The sequence below is a fragment of the Protopterus annectens genome, chromosome 17.part0, assembly GCF_019279795.1.
Source record: "Protopterus annectens isolate FY-2018-M chromosome 17.part0, PAN1.0, whole genome shotgun sequence".
Classification (NCBI taxonomy): domain Eukaryota; kingdom Metazoa; phylum Chordata; order Ceratodontiformes; family Protopteridae; genus Protopterus; species Protopterus annectens.
Genome location: NC_056751.1, coordinates 297125467 through 297142966, shown reverse-complemented (window position 1 = coordinate 297142966; position 17500 = coordinate 297125467). Strand labels below are relative to the sequence as shown.

Genomic DNA, 17500 nt, shown 5'->3' with positions numbered 1-17500 from the left:
GCCATTAACCCCACCCTACCTACTCTATCATCCTGCCACTCGAACAAGCTGTCCAACCTCAGATAGCAGGCAAAATGATGCAGCTTATTGGAAGGCTAGTCTGGGCTCAGGGAAAAGTACAGTTTTGTACCTACCATAAATGTAGATGTTCGAAGATCCACATTGCTGCAGTCCTTACACTTGGGGTAGTCCACTGTCCTCGGTCGGCCCGAATATCAAAGTATTAGGCTGACGTCGGTCAAGGCGCTTAAGACTGACATCAGGACGTCAGGGTACAAATGCGCATGACCGACGTCATATCCTCAGTCTTTTCTTGCCCCAGATGTCAGAAGACCCTAAACAGAAAGGTCAAAACCAAAAGACAGCAAAAAACAACCAACCACCCTTGCACTAATCATATGTACAATATATACAATATCTACAATATTCACAACCCAAACCACACAACCGCCTCTAACTACAGAGGGGAAGGAGGGAGGACTGCAGCAATGTGGATCTTGAACATCTATATTTATGGTAGGTACAAAACTGTACTATGTTCTTCATCTCACATTGCTGCAGTCCTTACACTTGGGTAGAATCCCAAAGCAGAGGTAAGGGAGGATGGCAAAACTATAAAGTAGTAGGAGCTGCCAAAATGCCCTGTAAAATTGCAGTGGCAAAACCAGCCCTAGATTTAGAGTAAAGTGGAAGGTGGTAATGCTTAGAGAAAGTATGCACTGAACTCCAAGTAGCTGCCTCCAAAATATCTTTAGTTGCCACCCCTTAAAAGCTGTAGAAGTGGCAGTAGCCCTAGTGGAATGAGGTCTAATCCCAGCTGGAATCTCCTTACCATGATGGGAATAACAGAAAGCAATACAAAACCCAATCCACTTAGAAATAGTTTGTTTTGACACAGGCTTGCCCTGAGAACCCAAAGCAAATGAAACAAATAACTGCTGAGACTGCCTGAACCCTTTAGTTCTGCTTAAATAATATCGCAACTGCCTGTGTACATCCAAGGTGTGCAAAATCTTTTCCCCTTTATTTTGGGGGTTTGCATAAAAAGTAGGCAAATGAATAGTTTGGTTTAAAGCCACACTAGAAACCACTTTAGGCATAAAGGAAGGATTAGTACGTAAAGATACCCTATCCTTATGGAAAATTAAGAAAGGCTCAACCGCCATAAGGGCCTGTAATTCAGAAACCCTTCTCGCAGAGGTAATGGCCAACAAAAAAGCAGTCTTCCATGATAAATATTTCAACTCGGCAGTAGCTGCAGGCTCAAAAGGTTGTAGAGTGAGTTTCTCCAACACAAAATTGAGATCCCAAGCAGGAGTAGGAGCTCTATGTGGGGTCTTATATTCTTTGCCCTCTAAGGAATTGCTTAAACAAAGGATGAGAAAACAATGGTGGGTCACAGTCATAGTGAGCAGAAATTGCTGCAGCATGAACCTTAATAGAAGAGAAGGACAAACCTTTGTCCAGTAACTCAGCAAGATATTGAAGAGCCACACTTAAATTAGGTTTAGAAACATCAAATTCCTTTGCTGCACTCCAAAATAAAAATCTCTTCCATTTATCTGCGACACTTTCCTTGTACTAGGCCTTCTGGCCTCCAAAATAACATTCAAAACTTGCTGTGAAAGCTGAGACCCTCCAGGGTTTAAAACAGAATATGCCAGGCTGTTAGGTGAAGAGAGTGAAGTTTGACATTGAGTAAATGACTGTTCTCCTGAGACAGCAGGTGTGGAATCAAGGTAAAGGCCATGGAGGCTCCCGTACCAGACTTCTCAGTAATGGGTACCAGTGCTGTCGAGGCCAATCTGGAGCTATTAAAATCATCTTTGGCTTGTCCTGTCTGACCTTTAGGAGTACCTTTGGGAGGAGAGGCAGAGGTGGAAAGGCATACACATGAAGATTGCTCCAATTGAAAGAAAGAGCATCCACTTTCCAAGCTGTGGGATGAAACCGTTTTGTGCAAAACTTTGGCAGCTGGTAGTTTAGTGGAGAAGCGAACAGATCTATGTCTGGAGTTCCCCATGACACTGTCAATTTCTGAAACACATGAGGACCCAATTTCCACTCCTGGGGATCCATAATTCGTCTACTCAACACATCTGCTAAGGAGTTCTGTGCTCCCGGCAGAAACCTTGCCTGAAGATTTAGCTGTAAACTGAGAGCAGTCTCCCACAAAATCATTGCTTGTCTGCATAGAGGATAAGAATGTGTTCCCCCTTGCTTGTTGATGTACCACATGACAGTTGTGTTGTCTGTTAGAACCAACACCTGCCCTGGAAGAAGTAAATCCTTGAAAGCTATTAAAGCAAATTGGACTGCTAACATCTCCTTCAAGTTGATATGTAGATGTTGTAGTCTGGCAGGCCACGTGTCTTGTATCCACTTTCCATTTAGATGAGCTCCCCAAGCTTTGTCTGAGGCATCTGTCGTTAGAATCTGACTCGCCTCTGGCCGGGTCACAGAGAGTCCCTTGTTTAGGTGACATTCCTGAGCCCACCACAAAAATTCCTTTTGAATGCAAGGTATTATCTGAATGACAGTGTCCATATCTTGGCAGTGCTGTGTCCATACATTTTTGAGATACCACTGTAGCTTCCTCATATGCAGTTTGGCATTGGGAAGCACCAGAATACAAGATGCCATGAACCCCAAGGCTTGAAGGACTGTCCTTGCAGTCAGCCTGGACTGATGAGACAATTGATGGAAGTAAAGGGAAAGATTCTTTGTTTGTCCGGGGTCAAAAGGCCATCTGGGATGCTGTATTCAGTCTCACACCCAGAAAGCACATGTCCTGAGAGGGTACTAGACTGGACTTTATTTCGTTCACAGAATACCCCAGGCATCTTAGCACTGCTATCACATATTGCAAATGATGAAGAAGTTCGTCCCTTCCTTGAGCCAGAATCAGGCAATCGTCCAAATAAGGATAGATCTGTATTCCTTTTAGCCTGAAGAAAGCTATCACTGGAGCCAGAACCTTCGTGAACACTCTGGGCAGTAGATAAGCCAAAGGGCAATGCAGAGAACTGATAATGAGAAGTCCCAGCTCGAAAACGCAGATACTTCCTGCAACTTAGCCTGATAGGAACATGAAGGTAAGCTTCCTTGAGATCCAGAGTCACCATCCAGTGATCTTTGCCCAGCAGAGGTAAAAGCTGATGTAACGTCAACATTTTGAACTTGGGAATGTCCAGATAAGTGTTGAGGATAGATAAATCCAAAATTGGTCTCCACGTGTTCCCCTTCTTTGGTACTAGGAACAGGCGAGAATAAAATCCTAGGCCCACTTCTGGCAGAGGGACCGGCTGTATGGCCCCTATTTGAAGCAGCAGAGAAATCTGTTTGTGAGCCTCTATTCTTTGCTGAGGAGGAACGTCTGGCATGCCTTGGAAAGGAGGCAAGGTATGGAAATAAAACTTGTAACCTTGGTGTATAATATCCAATACCCATCTGTCCTGGGTAATTAAACTCCAATTTTCTTTGAAGAGTGCCAACCTTCCTCCCAAAGGTGCTGCCAGACAAGAAGGCTCTGGCAGCTGAAAAGGTAGGTCATTGGGCCTGTTTACGAAAGGACTGGCCCCTGCCCTCACCCGAAGACTGTGCAGGTGAACTCCCTGTTCTAGGTCTGAAAGCGCCCTGAGCTCTGCCCCTACCACGCCTAGATCTTCCCCTAGACTGTGAATCATAAGCAGGACGCCCACCCCTTAGCAGGCCAATTCCTGCTAAATTTGGAGGCTGAACTTGCAAAAATCTTTAACAGCCTGCATAGACTTAGCCTTGTCTTCCATTTTCTTTAAGACTGCCTCCACAGGTGACCCAAACAACACATCAGACTGTAAAGGAGCATCTAAAATCCTTGTCTTAACATGGTCAGATAAATTCTGATCCCTCAGCCAGGCGTGCCTGCGAAGAACTGACCCAGTGGCAGCCACCCTAGATGAGGCCTGTACAGCATCAAAACCACATTGTAAAGAATGCTTACCCACCTGTTCAGAAACATGTACCAAATCTTGTAATTCTTTACACTCAATGCCTTCCGCCAGAGCATCTACCTTAGACGTCAATTGAGAAAGAAGATAGTTTTGATATTTCAACATGTGAAACTGGCAATTCAAAGCCCTCATAGCTAAGGTGGAAGAAGTATAGACTTTCTTTCCCCATCTATCCAAAGCTCTGGCCTCTTTATCTGGAGGAACGGGATTTTTACAACAGAGGCCTTGACGCCTTAGGTCCCTGACTAACAGTCTCTGGGTCCGCCCTAGGACTCTTATAAAGATATTTATGAGCTTCAGGCACCCTGTAATACCTGTCCGGCTTAACAGGAGCAGGAGGCAAAGAATCAGGATTAAGTGAAGCCTCTGCAAACACATCTTCCACAACATCCAGAACAGGTGGTATAGCCAAAGGCCTATGCTGGGGTAAAGCAAAATTCCCTAAGCCTTTTCCTGGAATCAGAAAAGTCCTGACCTTCCCGCTTAAAATGTTCCCTCATGGAATGAAGAGTCTCTGAAAAGAAAAATCCTCTGGAGGAGAAGCAGAAGGAGTAGAATCATCCACATCAGAATCAGAATTAGGAGAATACTCCTGCAAGTCTTCAGCAAGACTCTGAAACATCCAAGCCTGCTCAAAACTCCCCAACTCTGGTTCCAGCCTAGGCCTCTTATGAGGAGGCGGCAAAGAACCTCTAATCAAAGTAATTAAATCTTCTGCCATTTTAAGCATGTGCTTCTTGGGCACAGATCCTGATGAACTAGGAGTGACACCAACAGAAGCTAAACCTGGCCTGCCTCTGGGAGAAGCCTTGGAAACAGAAGGAGAGGGCCTAACCACCCTAGGAAGGGAGGGGAGTACAGTAACCTGAGAAGCCCCTTCAGCCTGACCTGCCTCCTGAGAGGCCACATCCTGCAATATCAAAGTCTCCCCCTGGGACTCCAGAGAAGCCTCCGCGAACCACCGGTTCCACTGACGCTCTAAAGAACCAGCGTCCGACGGACGACTCTTCTTGCCTGGGTTTAGCTGCTTTGTCTTGCGCTTCGAGAAGCGGCCGGAGCATCCGACGGCATATTATAATTGCACCGCTTCAAGACCAACCTGGCACAATCTAACCTTCGCTTAATAGTGCGTTTATTGAACCTAGCACAAAAGCGACACCCAACAACGTTGTGCTCAGGCCCCAAACAAGGAATACACAAAGTATGATAATCTCTATGCGGTATCTGTTTCCCACAAGAAATACAGTTATTCACTTTTTCTGACATCCGGTAAACCACTGAGGCAAGAAAAACTAAAATATTCCCAACGGGTACTTAGCCAACTTTGACTCTGTCTGAAACTCCGAATTCGAAAAATTTCAGAACGCCGAACGGCACTTGCAACGCTGCTTCTGCATCGGACCATGCGGCAAAAAAGACTGAGGATATGACGTCGGTCATGCGCATTTGTACCCTGACGTCCTGATGTCAGTCTTAAGCGCCTTGACCGACGTCAGCCTAATACTTTGATATTCGGGCCGACCGAGGACAGCGGACTACCCCAAGTGTAAGGACTGCAGCAATGTGAGATGAAGAACATCAATCTTAACTCCATTTACCTGCCATTCACTACTCTGGATATAATTTATACAAAAAAGACTACTTATGTGATGTTTTATTTTATTTTATTTTTGTACATATTCTCTCTACTCTACAGCTGTTAGCATTTCAGGGATATGCGATTACTGAATTCTGACTACAACAGTTTGCACTCTTTTTCTGTAAAGCTTACTAAAAAGGTGAAAGCCATGCAATGCAGAAAACTTAATTGTGACCTACACAGAATGCTGTAAGTTTCTCAGATTTATCTAACAATCTAGAACACAGTACATATGTTGTACAATGTTGTGTTTGATTTACAGCACTTCGGTGTATGCCCATTCAACATATTTACAGCCAAACTAATTATTACTCTCATAACTTGGCATTTTACTTTATTTATTTGACTGGTCATGTCCATTAACTGCATCTCTTCAAAGGTACACCAAGGAGAACTATGTGGTTAAGTGACTATCTCAGTTGCACAGCTGACAGAGACAGACTGAGAAAATCAAACCTAGATCTACAGACTGAAGCTCATTATCAGCTCAGACTGGCAAAACAAAACAAAAAAATATCTGTGCTAAACTACCCAACTATGAAAAATACTCCAGTTAAAGTACATAGTGTAAGTGCAGACAATACTTGCTAAAGAGGTTAAGGTTGTATGTTGTAGTTCCTGCAGTACAGGGTTTGATTCCCTCAGCTCTCATTTGCTTACTGCGTGACCTTATGCAAGTTACTTAACCAGACACTGCTCCCCGACAGACCCTGAAAAAGAACTGTGAGTCCAGTAGATCTATCTGGTTAACAAATGAATGATAGTCAGTGGAGTGGATTAAGGCTATGAACTGCTAACAAGCTAATTGCTATGGTACAGGGTCAGATTCCCAGCCTTAATTTGCCTGCTGTGAGTACTTCACTTAACCCGACAGTGCTTTGGGATAATCAATGTTTTCCGGATTGCAGGCCTGTTAACTATCTATACTTATGTCTTGGCCTATGACTAAGCATCTCCTATCTGCAATATACCCACGCCCACAGTTGGCACCTGAATGTTTCTATATAAATAAGATCATTCAGGTGACAAATTTGTCCGCAATCTCCAGCTGTGTTATAAAAATGTAATGATATTCCTTTCAGTGAATACATGTTTTGGACTATATTGTGATTTCACTACAGTGATTTTATTACACAAACTAAAGTGGAAAATGTCATCTAAAATCCCACAAATTCACATTATGACAATGTAAACATGCCTACTGAAGAAGCATGTGTGTCACAGCTGTGTTATACTTGGTTTTTAGGGTAAAAGCAGCATCAGAGGTAAGAAGTGCTTAGCTTACAAATGGAGCAGTTGTGAAGATGAAATGCTTGGAGATCAGGGAGGAAAGACATTCAGAGATTTACATGAGCCACTCAGTTGCGAAAGTAGAGCCAGGGATGGTAGCTAGCATTAATTCTCATCTTTCAAGTATATGTGGAAAACAGTGTCCTTGTGCATATTACTGTCAGGTCAGCTCTGTTTTCTGTCCAAGGACCAAGAACTGTAGCTGTTCTACTCAGTGGGTATTGAAATATGGTCATGATCGTATAGCGGTTAGTACTCTGCATTGTGCCTGCAGCAGTTTTAGGGGCAGAGTTAGCATAATGGTCAAGCTCTTTACCTCAGAGATACAAGGTGCCAGGTTTGATTCTGAACTATTATTTTAAGCTATGTTTGCAATATTCTGCAGACTGATAGCCTAGTATTTAACTATGAACTTATAAGCAGAAGGGGGAAAATTGCTGTCCGTGATTATACACATACAACCTTGCCACAAAAGTCTACCTAGCAGCTAGGTCAAGAGTTGTATGCTCTGTTATACTACCAGTAAATCCATGTAACAGAATTTAAACAGAGGCAGTGTCACCAAAGTGAAGCTGCTAGAAAAAAACACATGCAGTTCTAATACGTTACGGTGTTCGGTGAGAAGCTACCCAAGTAAGATGCATGGACATCAGATGAATATAACACTGGGGTATGCCTTCCCTCCAGCACCCAGAAAAACAGATCAGTGTAGCCATGGCAGATGTAAAACAATGAAAGAGTGTTATAAAAAAAACAGACTAAAGCAGCTTTGAAACATTCAAATAGAAAAAAAGGCCAAAGTATTATTACAGAAATAAAAGGCTTTTCTCTATTTATTTCACTTTTACACTAAAATACCATGAAATAATGTACAACAAAATGCTGGACAGACAATTGTCACAACCCATTATAAGAAACACTGGGTTCAGTGCTACAGAGTGCATACAAATCTTGAATTATGACTAAAAGAACAATCTGACTATATTATGGGAAGGCTACATGATCTCTCGAGCTGTTTCAAAGCAGAGTTGCCAGACACAATGCACTTACATTCCAACTTGGAACCTGTGAAGGCAGTACATTGTTCTAGTTCTGGCTAATGACTTTGCTGATTTGTGCTTATTCTCCAACTACCCACAGAGACACATGAATCTCCAAACGTGTGGCAAACGCACATTAACATATGACCTGTAATCTGTCTTTCCTCTGCTTGTTTACTTCATCAGTGCTTAGAAGCAGTTTTTTTACCACTGGTTGTTATAGGCCCTTCCTGGTGCATCCCCGGAGAATGTTATGAAAACAACATTAGTTACTTTATTACAGAAGACACAGAGGGCTTCATACCTGGGGACATGCTCCGTCAAATCCTTCCTCCTGGATGACTCTTTGGATAGAAAGGAGCAGCTGTCTATAACCAGCATTCATATTACTAAAGGCAAAAAAAAAAAGTTGAAATAAGAGCAACAAGTACAAAAAGTACACATTTGCTTTTACATTACAGTCAAAACCAGATGTCTCCTTTAAAATGTACCCTACTCTCTCTTCAAACATTTTTTTTGTTTCTAAACTGTAAAAACTGACATAACAGCTGCTTTATCACCGTCCAGCATGATAATTACAGTGCCACAAATTCAAACTATGAAATTCATCATTCAAACTCTGCTTTATTTTAAATGACAAAGGATTCATATATGCTGTCATTCACTACAGAGAGAGAGCCATTCAGTATGATTCTATGGATTCTGCAATGAATGCCAAAAGCATTATGAATTATTGTAAAGCTATAGAAATCTGATTACATCAAACAAAGCCCACATGTGTTGGTGACTGTAAAATAATGGAGCCATACACATGCTGGCATTTAACTGTAATTCACTTACTTTTATAACCTACAAAAATCCCACACAAATAATCAAGACCACCATTTGTATGACAGGTAAGTTTTCTATGCGAGTTATGCATAATGATTGCTCAACACAACATTTATCCAAAGTGCACATATTCATTTATTTTTTATTTTTACTTTTCACAACTGGATATTCTGAATAAAATGTATACATCACAGAATTAAGCATGTGAGGAATCATGCACAGAATACAATAAAAACAGTCTGAAAAAATGCTAGTCAAGACTGTGACAGTTACAATATACCATGTGTTTTAAAATGAACTAATCAGTCAAATAACATAAGGTGCAAAGGCAGTGCCATCCAGAAAGTCATCTGTGAGTAGTTTCTGTTAACCAGCTCAGTGCCTTGACACTATGTGAAAAGCAAATTCTGTAGAGACTGAAATGACTCAATTATGTCAGGCTCACTTACCTCCTGGAAAATTAATGATTTAATGAAGCAGCCTTAAAGGGTGAAACCACCACAGCATTTCTATGGCAAATCACAGATAATTAACACACAGTTAATGAACTTCTATCCAAAGAACAGCTGATCAATGTCCTGGCTCACCTGGGCTCAGAGTAAAACAACTGTGACTGCAACGTAACAATCTGGAGTGATGAGTGTTTCACCATCAAACCCAAACAGACAAATTGCCAAAGAAAATAAATGCAGTGCTTAATTATTTGCCCTTTTACCCACATCAAAATATGGAAGAAATTGTTGAATTACAGACAATCCCTCGTGCTGCTCTTTCAAGTGGAGCACAGTAATACTTGCGCATCAAAGACGACTTGTATAGCCATGCTGAGCACTCATAGGTCTCTGTTTAGCAATACTATCCAAATTTTCTCTGCGATAATGATACGCAAAAACATGTCTGACTAACATAAACAGAATTTTAAGGCCAGTGAGTCTCTAATTACAAATTAAGTCATCTCAGTAACATTTTCTTGGAAAACATTTGCATACTAATTTCTTCACATTTTATGATATTCTTGAATGGGGGTATTAAAGCTTCACCTCTCCTGACACTTCTAAGAAAACCAAACATGTGGTAATGTATTTTTCATCACTAAAAATATGTAAAAGCAATTCTGCAACAGACCTATTCAATGTCTAGGGTGAACAATAGTCTTAGTAGACTGACAAGACATTATCTACATCTTTAGTTCTATGCATGTATTATCTGCTGTGGAAGGCTTACATCACATTAGCCATATGTAAAGCAAGGTACACTGTAAACCTTTCAGTTTGAGCACATTCTCCAGAAAGTTTAACAGGAAGAAAAGTGTGTAAAACAAAACAGGAAAAGACAGAGCCAACCCATAAGTGGCATTTTCTACTTACAATGCTGCCAACCTGGATTCAGTAACCAACCGTCACAGGAAGCTATTTAAGTCTAAGAATCGGTGGCCATATTCAACCTTTGAGATATAGGTGTTCCAGTTTATTGGGTATTCCATATTTGGAAATTGCACAGCATAAAGGAGTTTTGGTAATAGTTTTGTAGTTCACTGAGTTCATTTAAGAGTCCTAAATGGTCATCAGAGGACAAATCATTAAGTTGTTTTGCTCTTGGTGAATTGTAGTTCAATGAGTACAGTTTGTGGGTCTCTAGGAACCTGCCTAGAAGTAATATGATCTTCCCCTGTTTGTGGCAGCAGGTAATGCAGCAGTGACAGCAGGCAAAAAAGGAGAAGAGCAACAAACTAAATAAAACTGTTTTTAAAAGGAAGAGAAGACCAAATGTAAGAATAAGAACAAAAACTCTTCTGGGTTTTAAAGCTCAAGATATACATATTGGGACAGAGACTTTGTGATTTAACATCAGAAACTGATGGGTGGATTATGAAATTTCTGAACTTAGACCAGGTCAACAAAAAAGAGAATATTTATCTGTGGAACAATTGTTTTCTGTTAGTTTATTAAATGTTAAAAAATGCTTATCTGCAATTTAGAAATGATGAACTAAAGATGATGATGTTAAAAAATGCACACGTGGTTTGCGTGAAACTGTTGATAATACTGTGAAAGTTACAGATGAGAGAAACTTATGAAATACATGGGTGGAGGTTGAAAGCCATTTTGAAATATGGGAAAATATGGTCAAACATTTAGAAAGTGTTATTTCTGTGATTAGACATAGAAGGACATTAAGATATGCTGGCCAGCATAAATCATGTTTCTTTTGTTGGGACTTTTCTTATTTAATTCATGAGTGTGACATGGTACAATTTAACAAATGCAGGGAGAAAGGACATACAGCAAGGTGTGTGCCTGAACGCAGGTTGTGTAAAAAAAGAAGAAAAAAAAAAAAAGAGGACCCTTTTGAATGGATTGTCAAGACCAAATGGTAAATAACGAAACAAAGGTGAAAGGGAAAAATATATAAGAGGAAGGGCAACAAGAGACTGGGGAAGAGGGTGAAATAAGCGAAGAAAAAATGTGGAAGAAAAAAAATACTGAGGGGAAAAATGAGGACATAGTGCATGCAGGCAGAGAGGTCTAAAGAAGGGATTGATACCAACCATTTTTTTGACGTTCTAGACAGAGAAAAATCTAATTCAAGGATTACTTGTACATAAACCCAGAAAAAAAAAAACATTTGGGGAAAGAGTAAAAATAAGAAACCAAAAACTTAAAAATATTTCCCCTAAACTTAAAAAGAAGGAAAAGAAACAACTTTAATTTCAGTAAACCTGGACATAAGGATAGGGATACTGGAATGGTGTACTAGATGTGATGTGGATGCTATTCTGTTAGAGAATGTAAGATTCCTGGACAAGTTAAGAAAGGCTGCAAACAAAAATTGTGGGGTTTAAATATAACATAGAACTTAGAGAGTGAATACTGTTCTGGAATGGATGTGTTGTGTAAAAAAACACAGTGAAAATACAAGATGTAATATTGGTAAATTTAGGAAGGTTAACTGTTGTGGATGTGAGGTAGATGGGGAACATGTTTGAAGAATTATAGCATTATATGCATATAACTAAGAATTAAAGAGACTATATCAAATATTATAATATGCAACGGTTAATATAAAAATCATAATTGCAGGGAACTTTAACTGCGATTTAAGGGGAAAAGTTAAAAAGAAAGGGAAAGGCACAAATACAGAAAGTGATAAAATGCGGTAAATTAACTGTATGGAACAAAAGTCAATGGACTTGTAGAAGGTGTGCACATGGATCCGAAACTGATTATTTTGTAATATTGGAAGGTTTGGAGTAGCAGCTGGTGATACCCTACTGATGGGCTTTCAAACCACTTAGCAATATGGATGGAGGTGATAGAAAAAAAGGAGTACATTAAAATAGGAAAGAGGATAAAAAGAATAAATGAGAAATCCTAGGATAAAATTGGGGAGTAGGAAGTGTTATAGTTGTGGAAGGATCATATAACCATAATAGACTTCTATAAAAAACTGGTCTGAATGATGAAATGAATTAAAAAAAAAAAAAAGTATAAAAAGTGTTTGTTTTTTTCCAGGATGATGCAAACATGGAAAATAAAGTATGGACAAATGCATACAAATGTATTAGAGAATAATACAACAGAGTATTATGACATGGAAAATATATATATGTATATATATATATATATATATATATGTATATATATATATATATATATATATATATCCCAGAAATTCAGAAATAGAGAAAAAAAATAAGATGTTGTTTGGGCAGAAATATTACTTACATGGGAGAAATGTAGCAGTTCAGGCAGAAATATTACTTACATGGGAGAAATGTGGCAGTATCTCCATATTTGGGTAAAATACTAAAGGAGGATATTGGCATAATGAGGGAAATGAAAAAGGAGGGGTAAAAAGAACACAAGAGCAAATTATGAGTGCTGAAGTACAGCATGTGAAAAATACGTAAAAAAAGAAGAAAGTAAGGGAATGGAAAGTAAACAGAATGAGTAAAGGAAAAAGTGGGCTATTAAAATTTATATGGAAGAAAGAAAAGAATGAAATAAAACATTGGAGACTGATCACACTTAATAACAGATTATAACATTTTTATGAGACTTATATAGAGGAGAATGGAAGGCAGGATGAGGGACATTATGGAAGAAAATATATATGGTATAAAAGGGAAGGAATGTCAAGAATTGATATTGGTTGTGAGAGAAACTGTGGATATTATAAGGGAAGATATAAGGCTTATGACAGGTGATATCGGCAAGGCATTTGATACAGTAGGACCTGATGCTTTGTGGGATGTTACGGAGAAGTATGGACTACGTAACAGAATTAGGAGAGTGTGTTTGTCAGCATGTCAAAATAATAGAGTGAGAGAGTGTTAGTGAACAGGTTGCTGAGTAAAGAAATATGCATGAAGTGTGGTATAAGACAAAGATGTCTTGTGCATGGAACATTGCTTGCACTGGTAATGAATGAGATAGTGAGTGAAATAGCTTATAAAGTGAAAAATGACAGCTATGTGATGCAAAAAGAGGTGGCGATTTCAGTAGTTTTGACATACGAAGACGATACAGTTGTAGTTGCTAAGAACAAAATATGGACGAAAGAAGTGTTGGCTTGTCTGAATGGATGTTTCAAGGAAATGGAAACGATGTTGACTAAAGCCAAAGTAACTGAGGGGTGTGTACTTTTCAGTTAATAAAGAGGTGTCTTTGCTAGGGATAAAACTTTGGAAAACTATGCAGTTATGATGTAATAGGCGAGTTAGATAAAAAAAAAAAAAAGACATATGCCTTCTGTGAAGGATGTATACACTAGCATTCAGGAAAAATGTTTATCTGGTGAATTCGGTATTAATAGGAAAATAGCATGCATGTCAAATGTTTATATCATCCCACAAAAATATGAAAAGGAAGTTGTGCAACTGTGTTTTCTTTCATATGGGTTCACGATTAAATCCAGTGAAAAGATGTATGTTGTATATGAGTGAAGACGAAGGGGGATTGGGGTTACTAAATCCAGTTGGTTAATATTCTACACAAGTTTAATGAAGTGGAATAAACAGGGTAAAGGAAGAGAAACTAATAGTGAGAATATTTAAATAAGTACAAAAGTTCAGAGAGATGACAAGAATAAGAAATAGAATATGTAAATGAAGAAATGAAAAACTATCAAGAAAAAATAGTAACACAAAAAATAAAAAATGATGGCAGAGAATAACAGAAGGTTCATAGGTTCATAGGTTCATACTAGGCTATCTGCCCAAGGGCATTTATAAGCCTAGCCCATAGTTATGTGGCTTTCGCCACCCCTTTAGTTTGAATAAAAACTATGCCTATCATTTTGCTGTGCCTCTGTCAAGCAGTGACACTGAAGTAATCCCTGGGGTATATCCGCAATCTCCCATCCATTGGTCAAGATTCCTCTTGAACAAGGCCAGAGAGGTGCTCTGCCTCACATGTACCGGGATTTTGTTCCACAGCATAGGGAGTCTCTGGGTGATGAATCTGTCCCTCCAGCACGTTCTATTTATAACCGTGTCAAGGTTTAAGTCTCCGCCCTTGTGGTTCTGAGGGATCTAGATTTTTTGAGGTGAAGCATATTCATCAAATCTGGGTTTGACATGGCCTTATATATCAGGCACAGGTCACCTCTGAGCAAGCGGTATGAGACTGAATAGAGCTGGAGTTCTTTCAGTCGGGCAGCATAAGACATATTTTTGAGACCCTTTATCCTTTTGGTGAGGAACTTTTGGGGCCTTTCAAGCTGCAGCAGGTGTCTGGTTAGATACATTCGAGCGGGCATTGTACTCAATCATAGGTCTAATGAGTGATGAGTACAGGGGGACGATGACCTCCCTTGATCTAGATGTGAATCCCTTCATGATCAGGTGGGTGATATAGAAGGTTTTCCTCACTACTTTAGCAACATGAGTGTCAAACGAAAGGCTACTGTCAACCTGGGTCCCCAGATCTCTGATGACTTTTTCTGTGCTCGGTGGATTGCCACCTATATGGTAGCTAGGGGTAACCTTGTTTTTCCCGAAGGGTATGACTATGCATTTTTTGGCGTTTAACTTCAGGCCATGGCTCTGGCACCAGTTATCCGTTTCTGTGAGGCCCTTCTGGAGGATATCTGTGTCAGATGTGTTTTCGACTATGGCGCCCAGTTTGCAGTCATCTGCAAACTTTGTCAGCCATAACCCTCCTGTGTTTGCTTGTGCTTCAGAAAAGTAGATGCCGAACAAGAGTGGACCCAGGACTGAGCCCTGTGGGACACCACTTGTGACAGGCTTTGAGTCTGACATGGCTCCAGCAACTCTGACCCTGTGGGTTCTGTCACTTAGCCAGTTTGCAACCCATCTTGTGATGTATGGGTTTACATTCAAGCTGATGAGTTTTTCGATGATACCTGAGTGGGGTATTGTGTCGAAGGCCTTTGCCAGGTCGAGGTAGGCTGTATGGACTGCCTTTCCCTCATCAATGGCCTTGGTGACTGTCTCGAAAAAGTCAACCAAGTTTAAGAGGCAGGATCTGCCTTTGACAAAGCCAAACTGGGTTGGATCCAAAGTCTGCAAGTTCCCTATGTCTTTATTTATGAGTTCCATTATGATCCTCTCCATGGCTTTGCAGATAAGGCTTGTCAAGCTAATGGGGCGGTAATTTCCAGGGTCTGTGGAGGCACCGCCCTTATGAAGTGGGACCACAGTCGCCGTGCGCCACTCCTTGGGTACGTATCCTGAGGTGAGGCTAAGATTAAACAGCTGTCCTAACTGTGGGTTTAATTCCTCGTTGAGTTCATGAAGCACACAGCCGGGGAGGACACCATCCGGTCCCATGGATGCTGTGTTTTTTGCCTTAGTGAGGGCAGTTCTCACCTGGGCGTTGGAGATGTTTGGGGGGCTACAATCCTCTGGAATAGATATCTCTCCTTTTGGGGGGGGGGAGAAGTTTGCAGTGAACCTGTCAGCCAGTATGTTGGCAATGTGTGTAGGTTCAGTAATTTTCACATTATTTTGAACTAATTCTGAGCATATCTGGGAGTTTCCTCCTAGGTTTCTAACATAGCTAAAGAAGGCCTTATGATTCTCTTTAGAGTCCTTGGCGATTTTTCTCTCAAAATTTGCCTTGGATGATTTTATGAGAGCTCTTAGTTTTTTACTTATAATGATCAAAGGTGTCTTACCTTTCAAGGATTTTGCTCTATCTTGTAGTAGCTTCCTCCTTTTGTTGTAGAGCTTGTTAAGGGCTGGGGTCCACCAGACTGGACGCTTGCCTTTGGTACAGAGAGTCTTAGTTTTGTTTGGGATTGCCTGATCCATGCAGTCCTGTAGGTGCTGGTAGAAGGCATTTGTAAGTGATTCAGCGGTTTGAGTAATGTTTACCACTGGCTCAGGGGCCTTAAAGGAGACCACACTAGTTTTTAGAAGTGTGAAATCGGCTTTTGAGAAGTTTTTCACTGTGGTCTTTTTTGTTTCAGGTGGGGGCGGGATGAGGACCTCCAGCAAGATTAGTTTATGATCTGATCTCACCAGTGAGGGGTATACTTCCGGTGTTGAACATTTTGATCCCATGTTCGTGATGATGAGATCAAGTATGTTTTCTCCTCTTGTGGGGATGGTGACTAGTTGTTCCATGGCATTTGAGTTTATGAACTCCAGGAATCTTTGGGTTAGAGTGTTCGGGCTTGAGTAGTGTTCCCAGTCTATATTAGGGTAGTTGAAGTCACCTAGTATGATGGTGTTTGGAGATACATTTATCCCTCCAATGTTTTCAGGAAGGCCATGTGAGGTTCCTGAGTTTGAGAGGGTGGCCTGTAACATGCTACAAATTGCAGAGCAGTCTTGCCTATGGTTAATTGCACCTGGATGGTCTCCGATGCATCGTGCGTTGCCACCAACCTTGAGGTGTGGGTGTCCTTTATGAATATGGACACCCCTTCTTGGTGTTGTCCGGATTTTGGGGCCGGACGCATGATATGAGGTGAAACCTGTTAGTGCTGGGGTGCTCTCAGGAGCCTTGAACCAGGTTTCTGTCACAGCACAGACATCGATGTTCTCCATATTGAGAAGGGCCTCGAGTGCGTGCATCTTGAGATTGAGACTTCTGGCATTGAGCAGCATTACCCTTAGTTTTTTTCCCTTTTGGTGTTCTATGGTGGTAGGTTTAGAATTTGAGCCTTGCCTAAAAAGGCACTATGGGGTGGCAAGAGCCTTTGCCAATATCCGGAAGCCCAGGGGTGACAGGTGCAAGCCGTCCCTTGCGAGCAGCGTGGCTTGTCCAGCATGTCATCCCAGGCAGACAGACATTGGATCCCCTTTGAATGACACCAGAATTTAAGCCAATTATTAAAGCTGATCATCTTATCACTGTATTGTGGCATCATTCTAGGTGAAGGTAGGATACTGCTCAAGGTCAGGGTCATACCTGCCTGGGCTACATAATCAGAGAGCTCCTCGATGTCCCTTTTCATGTAGTCCAAGGAGGTACGTCTCAGGTCGTTGACACCAGCGTGGACAATGACTGAGTCGTACTTGTACCTGCTGTTGAGAGACCTGAGTGCTTGCGTTATGTGGCGGATTCTAGCGCCCGACAGGCAGCTTACTGTGACCTTCTCTTTACTCAGTATGGTGAGCGGGACGTCAGTGTGTCTGACTATGGAATCACCAATGACAAGTGTGTCTGGCATTTTGTTTGGCCTTAAGGGCTGTGACTGTTTGACACTCTGACTGTGTGGTCTATGTGTTGCATGTG

General features: G+C 41.0%; 1 protein-coding gene across 3 annotated transcripts in view; it reads right to left on the bottom strand.

Annotated features, from left to right (window-relative positions):
• Window positions 1-17500, bottom strand: part of ELP4 (elongator acetyltransferase complex subunit 4) — a 2241348-nt gene that overhangs the window by 1183046 nt on the left and 1040802 nt on the right. For all 3 annotated transcript variants that reach the window (XM_044058959.1, XM_044058962.1, XM_044058960.1), the window contains one exon: window positions 8266-8350. In XM_044058959.1, the coding sequence (XP_043914894.1) occupies window positions 8266-8350 (85 nt within the window). The remainder of the gene's footprint in view (window positions 1-8265; window positions 8351-17500) is intronic.